Source organism: Alexandromys fortis, unplaced genomic scaffold (genome assembly GCF_014885135.2).
Source record: "Alexandromys fortis isolate MF-2015 unplaced genomic scaffold, M_Fortis_MF-2015_v1.1 scaffold_80, whole genome shotgun sequence".
NCBI lineage: Eukaryota > Metazoa > Chordata > Mammalia > Rodentia > Cricetidae > Alexandromys > Alexandromys fortis.
In genome coordinates this window covers 7,714,326-7,737,686 of record NW_026068174.1, presented here as the reverse complement: position 1 = coordinate 7,737,686, position 23,361 = coordinate 7,714,326, and the positions used below count along the sequence as shown (strand labels likewise).

At 42.2% G+C, this 23,361-nt stretch overlaps 1 protein-coding gene across 1 annotated transcript in view; it reads right to left on the bottom strand.

Annotated features, from left to right (window-relative positions):
- Rpa1 (replication protein A1) overlaps positions 1-23,361 on the bottom strand; it is a 54,018-nt gene that overhangs the window by 13,021 nt on the left and 17,636 nt on the right. The window contains exons 5-12 of the mRNA XM_050128753.1: positions 19,130-19,218; positions 8,208-8,300; positions 4,942-5,074; positions 3,716-3,818; positions 2,012-2,080; positions 1,696-1,888; positions 1,414-1,553; positions 945-1,093 (exon numbers count right to left, since the gene is read on the bottom strand). Of these exons, the coding sequence (XP_049984710.1) occupies positions 945-1,093; positions 1,414-1,553; positions 1,696-1,888; positions 2,012-2,080; positions 3,716-3,818; positions 4,942-5,074; positions 8,208-8,300; positions 19,130-19,218 (969 nt within the window). The remainder of the gene's footprint in view (positions 1-944; positions 1,094-1,413; positions 1,554-1,695; positions 1,889-2,011; positions 2,081-3,715; positions 3,819-4,941; positions 5,075-8,207; positions 8,301-19,129; positions 19,219-23,361) is intronic.

The following is a 23,361-nucleotide window of genomic DNA, read 5'->3' as shown; positions in this document are numbered from 1 at the left end:
TCAGACCCTGGAGCAAAACCAAACCAACGACTCAACTGTTTCTAGTCAGACTATTATGGGATCCTGTCATATAAGGCAGCGCCAGCTATCAGCAGTCAAATAGACGGATGTAGATGAGGATGGCTTAAGCGATAGACACTCCAGGAGATGGTCTATCAAATCATTCAAATATTATTGCTACTGGTATATATCAGACTCAAAACAAAAATGAGGAGGATGAAATATAAACTGTTTCTCGAGCCCCCTAAACTTTAAGCCACAGCTGGAATCCCCCACCAACACTTCCCATAACTACAGCTATACAAATGACTTAAGCTTGGGCTGGGTAAAGTATTTTCTTTGCTTACATCAATTCTTCCACACGACATTCTCAGGATGAAGTGCTCTTCTAAGGCAGAGTTTTAATGCCTTAAAAAGCTAGATATGGTGTGGGGATTTTAACAAGCTCTCCTGTCTTGAGTGCTTTGGGAATAACGTTAGAACGCCAACAAAAAGCCCATTGTTCCCACCGTGCTTTGTCAGAGCCCAGTGAATACACACCAGAAGATGTGACCAGCTCAGAGACTCCAGAGTGAGAGAGCACATTCTACCCCCACATCAGCTGCCCACAGCTCAAGCCTAGGAGCAAAAGATGTTCTCAATACATTCCTTCAGCATGTAGCTGCTAAAGCCTTGTTGTACCCTGCTCAGGGGGGATCAAGGTCAGCATGCAGCACTTACATTCAAATTGCTTTTTCTGACTCTCTAGGTTCATCAGGGGATTATGGGTTTGTCAATTGAAGGGCTTTCAGGCTACCACCTCAGAAGGCATAATGGCTCCAAGAAATACAGGAACCACTCAACTCAATAGCAAAGGCTCGGCAGAAGCTCACATGATGATAGAAACCAGCTCTTCTCGAAGCCTGAGCACAAGTAGCCACTTAGCTGAGGTCCACAAAACCTACCATCCACGAAGCTTATAGGCCTCTGGGATGTCAGGGTTCATGATGACAGTGCTAGATGACAGGACAGAGAGGCTTCGTCCGCCAAAGTCAGAAACCCGGGCTCCTTTGATAGCCATCACAGGCTGTCTTGAACCATCAAACTTGTCAGCCTGCAAAGCAAATGCATAGAGCATCACTGGCAGGAAGAAGGTACAGGATATTTCTATGGAGAGCAGTCAGTAGCAGGATGAGTACTGTCAATGTATTATATAAGACAGACCTTACACTCAAGAATCTATCCAGACTTCCAGGAACCAATCTATCACAACCTCTCCCGAGGAAGAGGAAGGGACTTTCCACTATGGGAAGCTGAAGTAACTGATCATCTCACACAAGTAAAGGATTTCAAGGAAGTGCTAGACAGCACAACTCCTTCCCTCCCAGCTCACGAGGACAAGCATCCACGGACTCTGTCAGTGCAAGGACTCACGTCTTCTCCCCACAGAGTTGTAGTCACCACTTTCCCTGACATGTCCATCAAATAGATATTTCTTTTAGCCACTTCTCTGTTGTTAGACTTCACTGTGATTTTAGTTGAATCTTCGTAGCTCTTGCAGATCCCGATTATGTCTGAAAAAGAACAATTTGTAAGAGCACAGATCAAGGCCCCCTTAAAACATAACCAAGGGAGGCATGGCAAGCGTGTTAGTTGTGCACCACCCCAAACACTGAACACATAATCATTACTCTTTGCCTTCAACCCTGGACGGACCTACAAGTGAGTCTTTAGCCTTGCTCTCTAGGTCACCGATCCCTGTGAAATCAAACTGAACTGTGGGTAAGTTACGGTCATCTTCACAGAGAAGGACAGAAGTCTCATTATTGAAGGTCATCTCATAGTCATTTTTAACAGCCGAGAATTGCTTGTTAGCGATCTTCAGAGTGCCTTTTGAGAAATAATACACCTGCAAAAGAGGCCAAGTCAAGGAATGCAATCAGTTCAGCAGAGCCTTTCCCACTATACAACCTGCCGACTGTGCTCATGGCACTTACTGGTCAGCTCCTCAGCTCTGATGATGCGCTCTTACCTTGTTCACTTCAATAAGGGGAAAGAACTTGTCCACCTGATCATTGAAAGCAGTCGCTCTGATTTCACCCTGCAGAAACAAGCGAGGGCACATTAGAACTATGCTGCCGGACACTCACTCAGAGCAGCAAGAGCCGGCCATTTCGGCACTAAAGTAACATCTGTGGAGCAGCACTACACGTGCAAGGAGACCCCAGAGGGCTGCAGACATTCCAGAAACCTGCATTTACAGTCACCCTTTCAAGCTATCAATTCTGATAAAACAAGAGAAGTTCAACTAGCTGAGGTATATGACGAAAAACCTAAGTTAAAAATGGAAAGAGGCTGGTAAGGTAGTCTGGTTGACAAAGGCACTTGTTGTGCAAACCTGGCCACCCCAGTTCAATCCTTGGAACTCATGTAAAGGTGGAAGACCACCAAGTTGTTCTCTAGTTTTTACACATGTATGTGCATGCACACATAGTAAAGTGATTTTCAAAATGTTACCAGAAACTTTTTTGTTTGTTTGTTTTCGAGACAGGGTTTCTCTGTGTCGCTTTGTTGCCTGTCTTGGAACTAGCTCTTGTAGACCAGGCTGGCCTCGAACTCAGAGATCCACCTGCCCCTTCTTCCCGAATGTTGGGATTAAAGGCATGCACCACCACCACCCGGCTATCTAAAAAGTTCTGGACCCTGAATGACAGGCTCAAAGCCCACGGGAAAGCGTGCTGAGCCCCGATGACTCATCACCCCTCCTCACGCCTGCAACCTGAATGATGGGTTACTTCACAGTCAGGAGCGTGAGATTTGATTGCACTGTTACTTTTCTGTCAGGCAGTATGTTACAGATGGGTAAGAAAATGGCTAAAATCTTATCCACACAAGCTGCAGGAAATTAGTTCCCCACACCAAATCTGTTAAGATATTTGCACGTACACCACAACAAGAGGAAGAGGAGGGGGAGAAAGCTTCAAACTTCGACCTTACCAGTATCATTTTATTTGTTTTATATGTACTGGTGTTTGGTTGGCATGTATATGTGCATCACGTGCATGCTTGATGCCTGAAGGGAGGCCAGCCACACAGCTGGACCCCTGAAACTGCAGTTACAGATGGTTATGAAGACACCATGTAGGTGCTGGGAATTGAACCCAGGTCCTCTGGAAGAGCATCTCTCCAGCCCCTGCATTTTCCTTTAAGTAAAGCATAATGAGTATGTATGGTTAGAAACCATCCCCACAAAGGAGTTAAAGCTGAACAGCTGTTGTCTGCCCCGCTCTATAGCAGGCACCACATCCCAGGACTTCAGCTGAGCCTCCAGCAATGTAATCAGAGTGCTGCGGTCTCTCCAGCATGTGAGACCGTTAACAGTATACTAACTTTACAAGTACTTTATCTGATGTTGAGCCCATACCGAGAGAGCACCAAAAAATCTACAGAAGCCCAGTGGTGGCGGTGTATGCCTTTAATCCCAGCATTTGGGAAGCAGAGGCAGGCAGATCTCAGAGTTCGAGGACAACCTGGGCTACAGGGTTAGTTCCAGGACAGCCAGGACCACACACAGAAAAACAAAACAGAACAAAACAAACAACAACAAAAACTACCATAGACAGAAAGCTCCAGTGACAACTATGTTTCTTTCTTGCTAATGATATTTGCCACTTCATGGGCCTCAGAGCTGAGCCCGAGTCTTGGAGGCCAGCGTCTTCCCACATGGTCTACTCACAGTTTCATCCACAAGTTCTATAGAGAAAAGCTTCCCTTCCCCTCGGGAATTGCTCCAGGTACGGATCTGACTTTTGTTGGTGACACGGGCACAAATAGTCCACCTAAAAACCAAACAGATGACATTAGTGTGTGTAGTCTTTCTTACTTGGAATAAAGATAAGCAAAAACCATCTTCTTGTGGCCTTTTCTTCTTTTATGCAGAGTTTATCTGTCAATGCTAGCTGTATTTAATCCAGCTAATTAAAACCCCAAGATGACATACAGGTTTGACAGTTTACAGAATAAGCAAACAGTAAAATATACCAGGTAGTTTAACACTAACTCATTCTCCTGTCAAATAAGTAAATTTATAAACCCTCTCCCTTCCTCAAAAAACATCACCAAGGCAACAATATCCCCTTAATGAAGGGTTCCAAAGAAAAAAAAAAATGTAGTTATACCAGCAATTATATTTTGCCACAATTTTCAGTTAGAGGAACTGACACCATCACTATCAAATGTCTGCCTCATTTCTAATGCATGCCAAATATAAATACAAATCTACAAACCATGGCATTCACAGACCACCAAAAGAAAGCACTCAAAGTGGTATGACTCTGGAAAGAGGCCATTCTTTAAAAAAGGAGTCCCTGAGCCTGGAGCTTTAGCCTGGTGCCCATCCTGAAAACAGACCCTGAGAATACTGATCTCCTCAGTTAGAATTCTACAGGGGAAATTGTCTCCCTTCTTTACCAGGGATAAACAAGGACATATCTTAAAAGAATTCTGGAGGAAAAAAGGCCCACTAATGTTCAATGCTTTAATTAACTTTTAATGGAAAAAAGTAACAGCAAAGGAATCCATGTTTGGGGCATATTAATATGGTTAATACAAATAGGACAGATTACCTTAGCCAAATATTTATAAGAGATGAAATGTGAATTAGCACAAATTACATATAAATAAATATGTATAATTCTATTCCTAAGACTACCAAATGATTCCTTAATCCATAAATAATTTGAACCTCAAAATTTTCAAAAATGACAAAACCTCCATAGGCTATGGCAGAAAGGTATTTTTGCCATTTTTTTTAATAAAAGTGTTAAAGGTTGTCATAATGTGTATTCTTTAGCTCAGAAAAAATAAGAAAGACATTCTTTGTGGTGGTGATGCAGAAGTTCACACGTAAGTCACACAGGAGTGCGTGGACGGGTCCCACCCTTGTCCTATGTGACAACTCACTTGGATTGGTAAGGGGTGAGGCTGGCGATGGGCACCACTTTGGACTGTGTCCCTCCTGAAGGCTGCAGCAGGCCAGTTCCAGTAGGTTTTCCAAATGGCTTTGAGGCACCATAAGCCTTAGTCACAGTGGAACCTGTATAAACACACCGCAAAAGGGCAATCATTTCACTTCTATTTTTGAAATGTGTGTGAGTGCATGCTCACAAGTGCACATGCACATTATGTGGAGGTCAGATAATAATTAAAAAAAAAATTATTTTGGAAGACAGGGTTGCTTTCCTGACAGGATTTCTCTGTGTAGCTTTGGAGCCTGTCCTGTAGACCAGGCTGGCCTTAACTCACAGAGACCTGCCTGTCTCTGCCCCCCACCCCGAGTGCTGGGATTAAAGATGTGCACCACCACCACCCAGCAAAATTCAACTTTTTCGAGACAGGTTCCCTTTGCTGTCTTTTCTCTGCATGTGCCAGGTTAGCAGCCCACAAGTTTTCAGGGATTGTCCTGTGTCCACCTCTGATCTTCCGAGGGTGCTGTCATTAGAGAGGCTCCAGGATTTGAATTCAGATCTTCATGGTTGCAAAGCAAATGTTTCTACTCACTAAGTCATCTCCCCTGCCAGACAACCATTATTTTATTTAAGTTTAAAATTAATTCTCATTATGGCCACGCCACAGGAGAAGCTAAGGAGCCAGTAAAGAACATCTATCATCAGTGTCATCTCGACACTGTCAAAGGGCAGGGACGTCTAGGATGAAATTTACAGGGCTGTGTTCAGTGGGGAACAGAGACTAAGAAGGCAGATTTGCTCAAGATGCAAATGGGTAGTGTAGTACTATGACCTCCTTGCCTCCCTTTTCCAAGCTACACAGCTGTTCCTGAGCAGCAAGAGCACAACCAGCGTCTACTGACAAATGAATCCTTCCTATGTACACTATTGTCTAAAATACATCAACTGCTAATAAACCAAATTCTAATGTCGGTAATCTCCCACCTTCTATACCAAAATGCTTTTCAAAAAGATTGATTTTTCCCTTTTGCTCATATATATGTGTGTCGGAATGTATGCCATGTGGGTGGGTGCCTGCTGAGGCATCAGATCCCCTGGAGGGTTGTGAACTGCCTGACATGGGTGCTGGGAATCAAACTCAGGTCTTTTAGAATAGCTATATATGTTCTTAATTGTGGAGCCATCTCATCTCTTCCATATACACACCCCTCAAGCTCCTTGACGCAGGGTTTCACTAGGCAGTCTTGGTTGGCCCAAGTGCTGGACTAAAGATTACCACTATGCCTGGCCCTTTACAAAGATTTTTTTATAGTCAGGCATGATGGCAACACCTTTAGCCTCAGCACCCGTTAGGCAGAGGCAAATGGTTATTTAAGTTCAAGGCCAGTCTGGTCTAACAGAAAGAGTTCCAAGATAGCCAGGGATACACAGAGAAATCCTGTCTCAAAACCAACCAAACAAAAAATAATTTTAAAAAAGTATTATTATTATTATGTATGCATGTGTGTTTGATGGATTTATGGGGATGTGGCTATGGAGGGCAGAGGACAACTCTGTGGAGTTCATTCTTTCCTTCCACTGTGGGTCCTGGAGGTTCAATAAGGGCCACCAGGCACTTTCACCAGCCGAGCTATCTGCTCTGGGAGTCAGAGTGACAATGTTCCTGAAGATGACACAAGGAAACACACACTGCAGAAAGAACATGTACCTGTGTGTATATACACAGGATAACACTTCCACACACAATTTTAGGCCTAGTGATGTAGCTCAGTAGGAGAGCACTTGTCTAGCACCAGCAAGGTATTTGGTTCAACAGGTGTTGGGGGACCATTCTCCACAAATTTATTAAGGATATAAAAGCATCCATTAATTTATTTAATATTTTTATAACAGGGAGCCACCTGACACACACATCTAGTCCATTTTCTATTACCTCACAGTTTAGGGAACATTAATTGATCATCAAAAATAAACTTCAATATAAGGCAAAGAAATACAAATGAATAGGCAAGTCCATGGAGGGAGGGAGAGAAGTGGTGCACTGTCTGAGTTTCAGCCAAGTAGGGGCCTTTTAATCACTTATCATTTCAGAGAATTTATTCCACCACCTCCTCCAGTCATTTGCAGTGTCAGAGCTGAGTATAAACGTAACTTATGGAGATGGGGAGGTGAGAGATTTACACTATTACAGGGATGGGCTAAAAACAACGAAGACCGATGGGGAAATTTGTATGTTCTGAAAGTCTCATGGTATCTTAGCAACATCGTAATTCAGCTTTTCCTAGGAACTTGAATTTAAAAAAAAGAGGCAGCAGGAGCGGAGGACCAGAGAGATGGCTCAGCAGATCCAAGTACCTGTCACTAACCCTGGAAACCTAGGTTCAATCCCCAGGACATGCAATTGACTCCAGCAATGTGTCTTCCGGTCTCTACCTGCATACCGTGGCATGCACAGGAAAAATAAATAAATAAATTGAATATAACTAAAATATAAAAAGAGTTGAAAAAGGAGAAGGCAGTATGATGTGGTAATAAAACCCAGTAAAAACAAAACTCTAAAAGTAAATTTAGCCATCTTCTACAGGTCACAAAGGTGGTATACCAGACAACAAGGTTCCTAAAACAAGGGCCAGGAAGTTCACGAAATGACCCCATCAAGACCTGCTACAGAGAAAGCTAGAAGAGAGAAAAAATAGAAGCCACAGCCAAAAGGAACAATTCTGCCTCAAGGGAAATGATAAATTCCTATGAAAGCTTCAAACAGGAAATTTGGAGACAAGCGGGAAGTAACAAGTGGCTAGGAGGTCGTAAAAAGGTGGAAATTTAATTGGAATTATTCGTTGCAATCTACCATGAATGGAAGTTTTTATTTGCTTGTTTGGTTTTTATTTTCCAGAGAGAATCTTACCAACCCAGGCCAGCCTTGAACTTGCTAGTAGCAGAGAATGATCCTGAACTCTTGATCCTCCTGCTAATACCTCTAACTGCTGGCCTAGGCTACTGTGCCTGAACCATGAAGAGAATTTTGAAAACTGTTCAGTCCCAGAGTAAATTTTATATTATTTATTTATTTATTTATTTATATATGTTTGTTTATTGTTTCAAGACATGGTTTCTCTGTGTAGCTTTGGCTGGCCTCAAACTCACAGAGATCTGCCTGCCTCTCCCTCCTTGGTGCTGTAATTAAAGGTGTTTGCCACTGCCGCCTGCCTCCAAGTAAATTTTAATACATTATTTTGATATTCTTGAGTAACACCTTACCCATTCCCAAGCTTCCACTCTGTGGCTGGGGCTTGCTGGCTGGTGGTGTGGTTGCTGAGGCTGGGGAAGGAACAACTTGCTGTTGCCCATGGCCTGGAAATGAAAAGAAAGACTGCTTCAGTGCAAACCCAGTCAAGAGATTTCAATATGAGTAGTAAACACCTTAGGAAACCCACTCCTTTAGCTCTGAGAGGGTCAGAATACACACCCGGGCGCCCAGCTGCACACCATTCATTTGCAAAGGGCTCGCTTTTCTTGTCTTCACTCAGTAAAGGTTGTTTCCATTTACCTTTCAACTGTTCGGAATTGACAGCTTTCAGTTTTAATGAGGTTCTCCCTAAAGCCTTGCCCATTTCTCCTGCAGTAGTCACTGGGCTGAATCTGTGATACCACCACTATTTCCATAGCAACAAATCGATGTCGTCAACAGGACAGTGTTCACTGTAGGCTCCATCAGAAGAGAAAGCTGGGTGGTAAGGAAACCTAAAAGCAGTTCAATTGTCCTTCAAGTGCTTCAGCTTCAAAGGAAAAGGAGACTCAGAAAAGATTCTACCCTTTCCCCCAGACAAAGCAACCTTATTTTGCAACTGACAGCTGGTGGGAAATACGAGCTGAAAGACTTTCAGGTACCGCGACGTGCTAGTGAACTGTCACAGCAGGGAGAGATGAGAGGAGTTCAGAAGCAGTCGTGTCAAGGCAACAGAGAGATAAAAAGGAGGGGAAACGAACATGTCTCTCAAGCAGAAAATAAGAAGCGCCACACCGTGAGAGTATGTGTTTGCCCCTCACCCTTTATACAAATGTTTATGAAGCTGAAGAACGGTAGAATTGTAAACTGCATACCCCAATGTTTTAAATTAACAAATTAATGGACTTGGATTTCATCTCTATGATTGGCTCTGAAGGCCAAAGTCAGCCTCATTTGGGCTGCTCACCCAGAGTGCCTGCAGCTTACAAGGGCAGCTAAAAAATATATCCCAGAGTTCTAAAATATTAAACATGGCGGATGGCGAGCACGGGTGGGAAATCTCCTCCTGCCACTGTGTGTATGCGTGCCTTCTCCAACTGTCAAGCTCAAACTCTTGTCACACACCCATTTAGTTCATGTTTGCCAAAATTAGTCTTAAGTGGCACAAGGAAATTAGATGGGATTGTGCCATTAGAGACAAACACATTTAGCATAAAGTTTAAAAGACTAAATAGAACTGATTGTGCTTTGGTTCTTCCTACGGAGAGAAAAACTGAGATGCACAGGCAAAGGACACAGGCTACCGACAAGAAAGCTTGCGCTCACAGTTTGGCCTTCCATTATCCTTGAATCCTAGGACCTGAGCGTGGGAAAACTGTGACAACGCAGCTTGTGACAAACAGCTAACAGGTTTTAATTTTTAATTTTTTTATTTGCTTCTTTTTTGGAGACAGGGGGTCTCTGCGTAGTCCTGGATGTCTTGGAACTAACAATTTAGACCAGCAGATCTGCCTCTGCCTCCTAAGTGCGAGGTATAGAGGTTTCTGCCACCGCCACCACCAAGTCCAGTTTTAAAGTTTTAAGCAAAGCCTTTTAAAATCAGCAAGGAAAAGATAAGTTGCTCAGAAAACACCACTGAAGGAAAGTGGTTAAAAAAAAAAAGTGTATGTTTATCTGCATCATAAGATGCACTTTTACTTTTTTTTTTTTTTAAATAAGCCTAGGCTTATTCTTTTTTTTTTTTTGGATTTATTTATTTATTATGTATGCAACATTCTGCTTCAATGTATGCCCGCACGCCAGACCTCATTACAGATGGTTGTGAGCCACCATGTGGTTGCTGGGAATTGAACTCAGGACCTCTGGAAGAGCAGCCAGTGCTCTTAACCTCTGAGCCATCTCCAGCCCCCTAAGATGCACTTTTAAAAGTGACCTCCTATCCTCCACTTAAATTCTCTCCTTTAAAAATATTTCTGTGTATGTGTGGGGCTCATGGATATGTTCATACCTGTATGTCCTCAGAGGACATCTTGAGGGAGTCAGTCCTAGGGATAGAACAAAGGCCATCAGATTTGGAGACCAATGCCTTCACCTCCTGAGCCATTTCAGGGGCCACTCTACAGTCTCTAAATCATCTAAAGTAGGGAGCCCCAGTTCTCAGAGCCATGCTTGCTGCTGCGTACCTGACTGTACTGGACACGGTCACTGGAGACAGGAGACACATTCAATTTCTATAAAAAGATAACTGAAGACCGAGGACTGACTTGGTTGGTAGACTGAGCGTAAAGACCCTCATTTAATCCCTAGAAAGGGCTGTTGGAAAAGTGAAGTCTGACTGGAGAGGCAGAGACAGGGAGATCCCCAGAGCTCATTAGTCAGCTGGCCCAACTGATGAACCAGGTTCAATGAGAAAGCCTGTCTCAAATAGGATGGGGAGTGACCAAGACGACACCTGACACGGACCGTTGGCGTCCCCACAGATGTACATACAAAGATAACTGCCACTCAGGACTGTGCCATGCTCAAAGTCCAAGACAGAGGGTAAAACAGAGTAACCAGAGACTGGCAGAAGCGGGAAACAGAGTTCTGGATGCATCTGCAGCTTCACTTAGGGAAGATTAAACAACAGAACAGATTTAAGGTCACTGTGCTATGCATGTAAAAATGGTAAACACGCAGTGGTACCTACCACAGCTACTCAGGAGGCTGGAGCTCAAGGCCAGCACAGGTAACATAGATAGTCCTCCACCTCAAAGTTGAACAGTAAGTGTATATTTTACTACAATTTAAAAAACATACAACAATGTACCTATTCTAACATATATTTTTCATTTTTATATGAATTAGTTACAAATTTAGCTGAACATAATACAACAATAATATCAGACTCACTGAAGCTTACTACATAACTAACAAGTCTCCAGCTGATAACTGATTCCAGCTGATAACTGATAAAGCACCTGCCTAGCACGCACTAGGTCCTGGTGGTGCACGCCCATAATCCCAGCACACAGCGGTAGAAGTAGGTGGGACAGAAATTTAAGGCACTCCTTCTCAGCTACACAGTGAGTTTAGATCAGTCTGGGAAACACGAGACAACAGTAACAACTATTATTACTGTTTTTCAGAGGGTTTCCTCTGAACAAGGACCAAGGGCTAAGTGCATTTTCCCAGTAACTGCTAGCAGTATGATGAAGACAGTACTGCACCCTTTAACATGGTGGAGGAGAGGGGAGCTGGTATTACTCAGCTCTCTCTGGTTAAGTTCATGTACCACACCATCCTGTGCTTAATTTGTAAACAACCAATCCTGACAATAATAACTCTAGTTATGTAGAACATTAGAACGTAAGATGTGGTAATTAGGAAAAGCTACTAATCCACTTAATAGAGCAGTAACCTTTATCTCTTACAATTCTGGTACAAGAGACAGCCCTGAACCAAATGATGGCAAGGATTCCAGAGCATTCTAAATAGCAACAATTGCCCTTCAATTAGCACACTGTAATGCAGCAGCTGCCAGTCCATGGCCGAGGAAAAATCTTTCTAGAAGCCAAAATGATTCTGCAAAGCAATAATGTAGGCTCTGTTTATAATAACCTGTCTTGTGCCACCTGCAAATCAAGCCATTCTAGTAGGCTAGATCAAGATAGTAATTCTTCAGCTCTCTAGCTCTGGCTGGCTACACACTGACTCTAAGCCAGGAGGGAAGCAGGAACTGAGAGCAGACTCCAGCTCCTCAGGTAACTTGCACTCATACTGATAATTTTTACTATCTATTATGGCAAGTGAGCTGTGGGCAGAGAAAAATTCACAAACAAACCCATCAACTTCCCAAGCCAAGCGCTTCCTTGACAATAACTAAATAAATAAATAAAAAAGAATAAACAGCCTGCCATGGTGTCGCACACCTTTAATCTCGACAGAGGCAGGCAGATCTCTGTGAGTTCAAGGCCAGTCTGGTCTATATAGGTCCAGGACAGCTATGTGGTGAGATTCTGTCTCAACCCCCAAACCAAAGAAAACAAACAAACAAAAAAGAATAAATAGAGGATCAATACAGTATTTCTTAGCTCCTGATGACAAAAAAGGGACATGATCAGGCTGAATATAATTCCAATACTAATAGTAAACTAAGTATTGTATGATACATTTAAGTTTGAGCAAGCTATTATCACCAGCAGTAAAGACATAAAGGATTTGCATACACACACTGACAAAAATGCAGTCTTAAGTATTACTTAAAAAAACCACCATTCCTACAGTATATGCAGCATGGACTGTGTTTGCAGTTCTATTTTGCACACTTTGAATCATCGTCTTTGCTCGGTATGGCAGTAGTAGTAAAAGTTATATTTTGCATTTCAATACATTCTGAAATTCCTACTGGTCTGGGCTGGGTTTGTTCGCTAACTAATGATCACCTGACCTGTAAGGGGTCCTGGATTAGGTTCCAGAGGACACAAGTCTGACTTTAGTTCTCAGTCTACTCAGAAGCTGTTGCACCCTGAACTGTAATTGTCTCTCCAACCATGGCATTTCCACGGTGGCTCAAGTAACAATGACACCCAATAGTAAATGATCCTGGACAGCAGACTCTTCTCAGCCTCTGTACTGCAAGTGATGTGGAAGACAGGGAATGGCCAGGTAAGTTGGAGAGAGACAAAGGGATTTTCCCTATAGCTCTATGGTTCTGACCCCAAAACAAAAATCACCTTTTTGTCTTTCATTTATTACAAAGATTTGTCCCTGAAATACAGTGTCTGAGGAAACCATCTAGTTGAATAAATCAAAACGGTAGATAACCAATAGGTTTCTCCCCACCCCTAGACTGTTTTTTGAGATAGTCTTATATAGCCCAGGCTATCCTGGAACTCATTAATATAAGGATGACTTTAAACGAATTCCCTGGTTTCTACCCCAGAGTGCTGGGATTACAGGAACAAGCCACCAAGTCCATCCCTTCGTTCTCATGTTTCTCTGGTTTTAGTTGTTTTGAGACCAGTTTCAAGCTTACAGCAATCCTGTCTAAGCTTCCAGTGTGCTGAGGTATAGGTGTGAGCCACCACAACAGGTCTCTAAAGTCCTAAATTATTAATAGTAATAGTAGTAATGAAGTTTTTAAAAAAAGATACATTTTATTTGTTCATTCTGGGTAGATGTGTGAATCTGCATGTGTGTATATACACATTAATGTAGGTCCTCACAGAGGCCAGAGGCTTCAGGTTCTCTGGAGCTGGAGTTATAGACTTTGTGAGCCACCCAGTGTGGGTGCTGGGAACTGAATTCCTAATTGCTAAACCTTTCTCCAGCCCAGTAATAAAAGTTTTATTCAGATGATCGGTGCAATGGCTTGTGTTTATAATCTCAGGAGGCTGAGACAAGAGGTTCAAGTTTGAGGTCAGTATGGGCTACATAGTAAGTGTCAGGCCAGCCAGAGCTACACAATAAGACATGGTCTCAAAAACAAACATGGGGCTGGAGAAATGGCTCAGTGGTTAAGAGCACTGGCTGCTCTTCCAGAGGTCCTGAGTTCAATTCTCAGCAACCACATGGTGGTCACAACCACCTATAATGAGATCTGGTGCCCATTTCTGTCATGCAGGTATATAAGCGGAGAACACTATATACATAATAATAATACATACATACATACATACATACATACATACATACATACATAAATCTTAAAGCATACGTGAGGTCAGAGAGATGCCCCATTGGTTAAGAGCATTGGTTGCTTTTCCAGAGGACCCGGGTTTGTTTCCAAACATCCAAATGGCAGCTTGGAACTCCAGTTCCAGGGGGAATCCAATTCCCTCTTCTGGTCTCCACAGGCACCAAGCATGCAAGCAGGCAAAACATTCATGTACACTGGCTTAGGGTTTTCACTACTGTGAAGAGACACCATGGCCACAGCAACTCTTATAAAGAAGACATTTAACTGGGGTGCTCGCTTACAGTTTCAGAGATTCAGTCTATTATCGTCACGATGGGGAGCACAGTGGTGTGCAGGCAGACATGGTGTTGGAGCTGAGGGTGCTATACCTTGCAGACATCAGGAAGTTGACTGCGACACTCGCCAGCCTCTGCCTCCCCAGTTCTGGGATCAAAGGTGTGCCCCACCACCACACAACTCTAAATTTTCTTTTAGTTCTTTTCAAAAATTGGAAACTTAGTTGGGTGGGATCTTTCTCTAAGATCACCACTCCCTTTATCTCATTTCTTAGTCCATTTATCTCCTTGAACACAGAGTTTAGATCTATTCTACTTCCTGGTGCTCTTGTTCTCCTCAAAATTTACTTTTTGTAATTTACCCTGCTCAGCTTGCTCCTTTTCATTATAAATCTTCATTACAGTTATCACTAATATCCACATGACAGAATCTATACTGGGCTATTTTGAGATTTCTTCTGCCAACACAATTAATCCAAAACTCTTTGCTTTGAGTCTCAGGCAGACTCTTTGAACAAGGGCAAAGGTAGCCACTTTCTTCACCAAAATATCACAAGATACTAAAATTCTCTGAAACCTCTTGAGTGAGCTCCTGACAGTTCAAATAACTCTTAGCACCTCTGTATTCCATGTTCCTACTAATATGGCCCATTAAGCAGTGCTTAAAGCATTCTACTGCTCTCATAACCCAAAGTACCTAAGTCCAAATTCCTCCAAACAAACACATGGTCCAGCCTATCACAGCAGTACCCCAGGCCCTCGTACCAACTTCTGTCTTAGGTAGGATGCCATGACCATGGCAACTCTTATAAAGAACACATTTAATTGGGGTGCTTGGCCACAGTTTCAGAAGTTCAGCCTATTATCATCAGTTGGGGAGCATGGTGGCACACACACACGTGATGCTGGAGCTGAGAGTGCTATGTCTTGGAGGCAACAGGAAGTCAACTGAGACACTCAGCAGTATCCTGAAACCTCAAAGCCCACCCCCACAGTGACACACTTCCTCCAACAAGGCCATACCCACTCCAAAGAAGCCTCATCTTCTAATAGTGTCACTTCCTATGAGATTATCGGGGCCATATTCAATCTACCACATGCATTTAAAACAATAAATAAAACAAACAGAAGAACTACCACAAAGCAAAACATCATAAGCAAGTCACAAAGAATCTACAGCTCAGATTCAGAAAGTTGCACTTACATATTTAGGGGTATGTGTAAGGTGTGTGTAGGAAAACAGGCTATGAATTTGAGAGGGAATGATAGGAGAGACATGGGAGGAATGGGGGAATGGGAATAGAAAAATCACACACACACACACACACACACACACACACACACACACACACACACGTCTACAATTCATATCTGAACCAAAGAACAACACTCCCTACTTTTAAAAGAACACTTGGAAATTGAGAAGAAAAAGACAAACACAGAAGAAAAAGGGCCAACTACAAAAAACATCTAGCTCAGAGGGCAAAAACAAAAGCAAAGGAGCTCTTGAACATTTAAAAGGATTGGCCTCACTCAGAACAGACTAAAGCCTGCACCACACTGCTCTTCACCTCACAAATCCTTTTCTTTCTTCCTGTTTTGTTTTTTTCCATGCGAGGCACAAGAGGAACATTTGAATTTGGTTAACTGATGTGCATAGCTCCTGAAGGACAAAGAAACCCTAAAATGTGTTATCTATAAAAGGTAGCAGTGGATAGAGTATAATTCTCACTACATAAGCCTGATTTCAAAGTCATGTATCTCTACTCAAAAATTAAAACAAACATTAATGCTTGTTAAATAAATGGGGCTAGGTGGTGGTGGTGCACACCTTTAATTCCAGCACTCAGGAAGGCAGAGGCAGGCGGATCTTTGTGAGTTCGAGGCCAGCCTGGTCTACAAGAGCTAGTTCCAGGACAGGCTCCAAAGCTATAGAGAAACCCTGTCTTGAAAAACAAAAGCAAACAACAAACAAAACAAACAAGAAAAGGAAAGAAATAGGGCTGGAGAGATGGTTCAGTGGTTAGGAGCATAGCACCCATAGAGGCTCGCTGTTACTCCAATTCCAGGGAAGCCAATGCCCTCTTCTGACCTCTGGCACAGGGCATGCTTATATACAGGCAAGCAAAACACTCACACACAGAAAAAATGTAAAAGACACAGATCATCTTAAGTTTCTTTTCTTTTTTTCTTCAAGACAGGGTTTCTCTGTGTGTAACCCTGGCTGTCCTGGAACTCAGAGATCCAACAGCCTCTGCCTCCCAGAATGCTATGATTAAAGGTGTGTACCACTACTGCCCAACTTAATATTTATCTTTTTGTACTTTTAGTTTTTCGTTAAAATTTCAATGTTTAAAAACTGTACAGTTGGGCTGGAGAGATAGTTCAGAGGTTAAAAGCACTGGCTGTTCTTCCAGAGGTCCTGAGTTCAATTCTCAGCAGTCAAACGGTGGCTCACAACTATCTATAATGAGATCTGGTGCCCTGTTCTATCATGTAGGCATACATACAGTAAAAACACTGTATTCATAATAAATAAATCTTAAAAAACTATATAGTTTTATGAGCAAACACGATAGTCAAACATACTAATATGAAATATAATGAATATATATGAAATATGTATATATTTCATATACATATGAAAATATATGAAAGATAATATCTAACATATATGTAAAATTCTGCAATATTCATTCACATAATTTATATAGTTAAACATAATTTTTATTTTTGCTTGTGTGTCCCTCCAAATTTGTACTACCACTTCCTACTACTTGAGACAGGGTTTCTCTCTGAACATGGGGCTCCTGTTCCTTGGCTAGGCTGCAACAAAAGCAGAGGTATTCCAGCAATCCTCCTGCTTCACCTTTCTTGGAGCCAATGTTATAAGTGTGTGTAGGCACCAGGCCTGTTACATGGCCATTGGAATTAGAACTCTGGTCTTCATGAGCTTTTAACTGCTAAGCCATCTTTCTGGCCCCCTAATTTGCATTTCTTGAAGCAACAGATTGTCAGAAAATGAGTATCAGTGGCATACTCAGCCACAAATGGAACAGCTCTAAACACAGACAGACTGACAGACAGACAGACAGACAGACAGACACACACACACACACACACACACACACAAAGTGGTCAGGGAGGACCTCTGGACAGGGCTGGACCCCTGCTCTTATTATCTCCTAGCAGCTATGGTTGCCTACATAAAACCATGAGGCCCTATTTTTAAAATGCACTTGCACATAAACAAATATGAAAGAAAACTTGAAGCAAGACATACTGAACACTGCTTAAAAAATTCAAATGTGCTAACCATATAAATACATTAAAAATAAGACTATGGGGGATGGCTGGAGAGATGGCTCAGTGGTTTAGAGCACCGTCTGCTCTTCCAAAGGTCCTGAGTTCAATTCCCAGCAACCACATGGTGGCTCACAACCATCTGTAATGAGATCTGGCGCCCTCCTCTGGCATGAGGGCATACATGGAGGCAGAATGTTGTATACATAATAAATAAATAAATCTTTAAAAAAAAAAAAATAAGACTATGGGAAAAGGCATCCCAGACAGTGCTGACTTAGAGAACTAGTGAGGTGGTCTGGTTCCGTGACAGTTGAGGCAGATAAAGAAAGGCACTTCATGGACAAGTCATCAAAAGAACAGTTATTCTAACTGGCCATACACTTCAGAATAGGGCTTCAAAACATAGGAGCGAGGCTAACAGAACTTCAATAGAAACATAAACCTACAATTACAGTTGGAGGGGCTAGAATTCCTCTATCAATTGACATAGCAAGCAAACAAAAAGGAAGAATCTCGAGTACTTGAACTACACTAATTGGCCCTCCCATTTGTGAAATACTATACAACTACATACACTCTCTTCAAGTGAAGACAGTTTACCAAAAGGTATCATAATCCAAGGCACAAAAATAAAACTCTAACAGAATTTAATAGAATTTGAAACACACATCTGTTGTTTATCATAAGGGAAAAGTTATCAGTAGCAGAAAAGATCTTTAGAAAATCTCACACTTTTATTAGCATTGTTGTATGAGCCAAACACAGCGGCATAGCGGTGGCTGAGGCAGCAGGATGAAGCCTGGGGAAGCCACTGGGTCAAGACATCACTAGTGGATTCAACTTAACATTTAAGGAGGAAATAGCAGGGACCCTACATGAATCTAAAAAATACAAAATGAATATTCTTCAGATCATCCTGTGTGGTCAGGATTACTCAGATACCAAAATCAAACTGACGCAAGAAACCATAGATTAAAATGACCCAGAGGGGGCTGGAGTGGGCTCAGTGGCTAAGAACATGGACTACTCTTGCTCCCAGCTAAACTCTGCCCATAACTTACCAGAGAACCAGCTTGCCCTCCAGGCACAGACACACACAAACATGAACAAAAATAATAAAAATAAATCTTAAAAAAAAGATGCAAAAAGCCGGGCGGTGGTGGCGCACGCCTTTAATCTCAGCACTTGGGAGGCAGAGGCAGGCGATCTCTGTGAGTTCGAGACCAGCCTGGTCTACAAGAGCTAGTTCCAGGACAGGCTCCAAAACCACAGAGAAACCCTAACTAAAACAAACAAACAAAAAAAAAAGATGCAAAAAATACTAAACAAAATCAAATCAGACTCAGCAAAGCAAATCCAAGTCTATGAAAAGAATAACCCACCACAAATCCAGACTATCCCAGACCTTCCAGGTTGCTTTGGCGTCTGAAAATCAATCACTGTAATCCACTATATTAACTGACTGAAACAGAAAAAGCATTTGATAAAATTCGCCATTCATTCTTAACAAATCCTGTCTTTAAAAAAAATTAACAAATAATAAAATAAAACAACAACAAATAGGACAGAATAAGTTGGTCTCTACCCCTTCTCCTGATTCACCATTTTATTAGGACTACTAAATCACAAAGCAGTGTTCTGGTCTACAAAGCTGTATCCAACTGAGGGCTACAATCTACAAGGAAGATTTTACCTTCATTATAGGGCACTGGGTTCCCAATTTTTACTCCAACTGCTTCAGCTGACTTCACAACTTCCACGTCCATCAAAATAACTACTCTCCTACAAAGACAAACAGACACAAGTTAGAAAAAAGAACTCTGGAGCTTTGAGAAGAACTAAACTTTAATGATTGTCTGGCTAAACTGTGTCCTTTATAAATCTTTTCTCACTCATGAATAACTTGAGAAGTGTTAATTCCTATGTAAATAATTCATTCACTAGTTACCCACTCCAATGTTTTTTTGGAATGACTATATGGTATTTATTTCTTATCTAGTTCCTTAATTAAAACAGTATACCTTTCTATGTGCCATTATCTTCACAGATACACATATAAGAATTCAGATTATTAAATACAAAATCCTACAGCACAAAAAGATGACCTGTTTTCAGAACCATTACTTTTTCCCAGAGAATACTTGCTGTGCAAGCACGAAGGCCTGAGTTTGATCCCTAACACCCATATAAACAGGTAATTCAGGCCGCAGTGGTGCACACCTTTAATCCCAGCACTCGGGATGCAGAAGCAGGCGGATCTCTGAGAGGCCAGCCTGGTCCACAAGTGCTAGTTCCAGGACAGGTTTCAAAGCTACACGGAGAAACCCTGTCTCGGAAAAAACAAAACAAAACAAAAAAGCCAGTCAGATGTGGTAGCGCATGCTTATAATTCCAGTGCTGGACAGTCAGCCTAGCATAACCAGCAAGTTCTAGGCTAGTGTACCTATCTCAAAAAGAAAAGTAGATGATACCTAAGGAACAATACCTCTGCTTCCACAGGTACACGCACAAGTACTTACACACATGCATCAACACACACACACACACACACACACATTTCTTTTTAAAGTGCTCATGTGGCTTTATGGTCTGGCTCTGCTATGCTACCACCTCCAGCTAATCTCGTCTCAGCAATTCAAGTGTGCTGCCCTCTAGCCCAGCTGTTTTCTTTCAGTTCCTGGCAGAAGCCATGCTTCCTCCTGCCACAAAGCCTACACACGGTCCTCCAACTGCATTTTTTTCCCATTCTGCTTCATCTAATATGCACTTTTTAGTTCTTATCTCAAACTTGGAACTGAACCAGGGTCTTATTCATGCTAAGAGAATGCTCTACCACAGAGCTACGCCCCTCCAACCTCTATATCAAATATCATTTCAAAAGACATTTTCTTGGTCTCTCATTTAGATCAGTTTCTTTGTCTGACTACAGCCACGATTTCATTCCTTCAGAACATTATTTTTAGTTTTAAATTGATTAGTTATTTCTACTAGACTGTACTTTCACTAAGTGCAGGTAGCCAGTTACAGTGCTTGATTAAGCAACAGCCCAAAGATGTCACTTAATACCTACACAAGATGTCACGATGTCGTCTGCAGACTAAAAGAACTACCCACAGAAGGTCAGCTCAGTAGGTAAAGTGCTTGGGCAATTCTGAGTGTGAGCACTGGAGTTCAGATGCCCAGAAACAGAAGGTCAGCTCAGTAGGTAAAGTGCTTAGGCAATTCTGAGTGTGAGCACTGGAGTTCAGATGCCCAGAAACCCAAATAAATGCCGGGTGGATGTGGTAATCCTCCTGTAATTCCATCTTTCAGAGGGGGAATCCCCAGCACAAGCTGGTTAGCAAGACAAGCCATACTGCAGAGCTCTGGGCTTGACTAAGACCCTGCCTCCATGAAACTCAGGAGTGGAAAAGTGGTTAAGGATAATGACTCCCAAGCCTTGGATTTGCATGTTCATATACAAATGTTAACGTGCACGCACACACACATGCACATCACATGTACACACACATGAAACCTGCGAAAAGAAAAAAGGAGCTGCAACAGAAAAATGGAATTTGAAGGTAATTAACCACGGGGTGGGGGGTGACAGAAAAGAGGATGGTGGACTGAAGGAAAGCCAGCTAGTAGCAATAAAAAGGGGCGGGGCAGGTAAATGTGAGCAAAGATGAAGTAATAACCACACTTTACTGTTTGGATGGTCTGGCTGCTGAAGGCTGGACTTTACATATGATTCAATATGTGCTACCTTTATCAAGTTATCCTTCCAGGGTTATGGCACTTTAACAAAACAAGCCTGAAAAAATGATCTGCTATGAACTGGATATAGACGATCTGTTAAAGCTACCTGCTCAGTCAAATGTGGCGGTGCGTGCTTACAATTCTAGCACTTGGGATCAGGAGTTCAAGGATTACCTCAGATGCACAGTGAGTTAGAAGCCAGCCTGCGCTACATGATACCATGCTCCAGAAAACAAAAATAAAAGACAAAACAAAAAAAGAAACATTAAAAAACAAACAAACAAAACAACTATCTAGGGCTGGAGAGATGTCTCATCAGTTAAAGTTTATACTGCTCTTGCTGAGAACCAGAGTTTGGTTCCGAGTACCAGCATCTAGCAGTTCATCATTGCCCCAGTTCCAGGGCATGATGTCTCTGGTTTCCGAAGGTACTTCCCCAACATATCACATGTATGCATAACCACAAAGACACACACACACACACACACATAATTTGTTTTAAATTTTATCTTGGGCTGAGAGAAATGGTTAGTAAATAAAAGCACTGGATGCTCTTCCAGAGGACCTGTTTGAGTCCGAACTCCTATATGGTGGCTACACAACCACCTGTAACTCCAGATCCAGAATATCTGACACCTTCTTTCGCCCTCTGTAGACACCAGACACACACGTGGTACATACACATGCAGGTAAAACATTCATAAACACAAAATTAAATTTTAAGAAATCTAAAATTCTAACAAAATATTAAAAATGTATTCCATCTTATAACACATATATACATTAAATGAAATAAAGCAAGATGAATACAACTGCATAATCTAATAATACACCAAACCCATTTTACAGAGAACATAGGTAACCTTTACAGGGATACCATAGCAAAATACAGACTATGGGAAACTTTAAGGACAAAAGACAAAGGAGGAACATATGGGTGTTAGAAGCTCTCCAGAGCATCAACCTACTGCTATGTTAATTTACTTTGGCTCCTGATTCAAATATGAATGTATATGCAAATGTATACAGACACATACACATATAAGCATTTATAAATTCATATATATGTGTAGTTGGAACATGAACACTGCTGGATATTTACTTTAGGTGCAAATGGTACCTGCCTTTCATTTTTGTGTGCACGGATGTGTGTAGTATGAATGAGTGCATGCTTGTGTGTGCATACATATGCATGTGGGTGCACATGTTGCATGTGTATGTGCACAAGCCTGAGATCAAGACACCAGTAAGTTGAGTGCCTTTTTGTCCCCCTCGGGACAGGGTTTCTCCATAGGTTTGGATCTTGTCATGAAACTTGCTTTGTAGGACAGGCTGGCCTCAAACTCAGAGATCTGCCTGCCTCTGCCTCCTGAGTGCTAGGATTAAAGGTGAGCACCACCACCGCCTGGTGTTGGGTGTCTTCTATTACTCTCCACACTTTATTCATTTACTCATTAGAGACAAGTCTCTCTAAGTAATCCTGGCTGTCCTGGAATTCATTCTGTAGACCAGGCCGGCTTTGAACTCAGAAAACTTCCTGCCTCTGCCTCCCAAGGCTGGGTTTAAAGGCGTGTCCCATTATGCCCAGCTTTTTATATTCATTTACTTATTATGAGTGCGTTTGCATGCACACACTTGTGCTTTGCTACACAAGTGGAAGTCTAAGAAGTTTCAGGAGTTGGTTGTACAATGTGGGTTCCGGGGGATCAAACTCAGGTCTTGGGCCTGGTGATAAGTGCTTTTTCCTGCTAAACCATCTCACCATACCCTCCACCTTAATTTTTATCCTTTAGTTTTCTAAGAGTGTCACTATGTAGCTATGGTTGTTCTTGATTTGATGCATAGACCAGGCTGGTCCTGAATTTAGAGATCTGCCTGCTTCTGCCTCTGGAGTACTAGAACTAAAGGTGTGGGCCACTCTGCCCAGCCTTCTCCCTTTGTTTATTTGTTTGCTACAGTATCTCTGAGCCCAGAGCTCACCAACTGGGGATCCACCTTCCTCCCACCTCCAGCACCAGGGCCAGAGTAGTGTCACCATGCTTAGCTTTTTATATGGGTGGTGGGGATCCCAACATCGTGCTTGTGAGGCAAGCACCTTACTAACTGAGTTGTCTCCTCAACTCCAGTACTTATTTTTCAAAACTAGTTGATCATTTAAATAAAAATGCTAAAATGTCTACATGT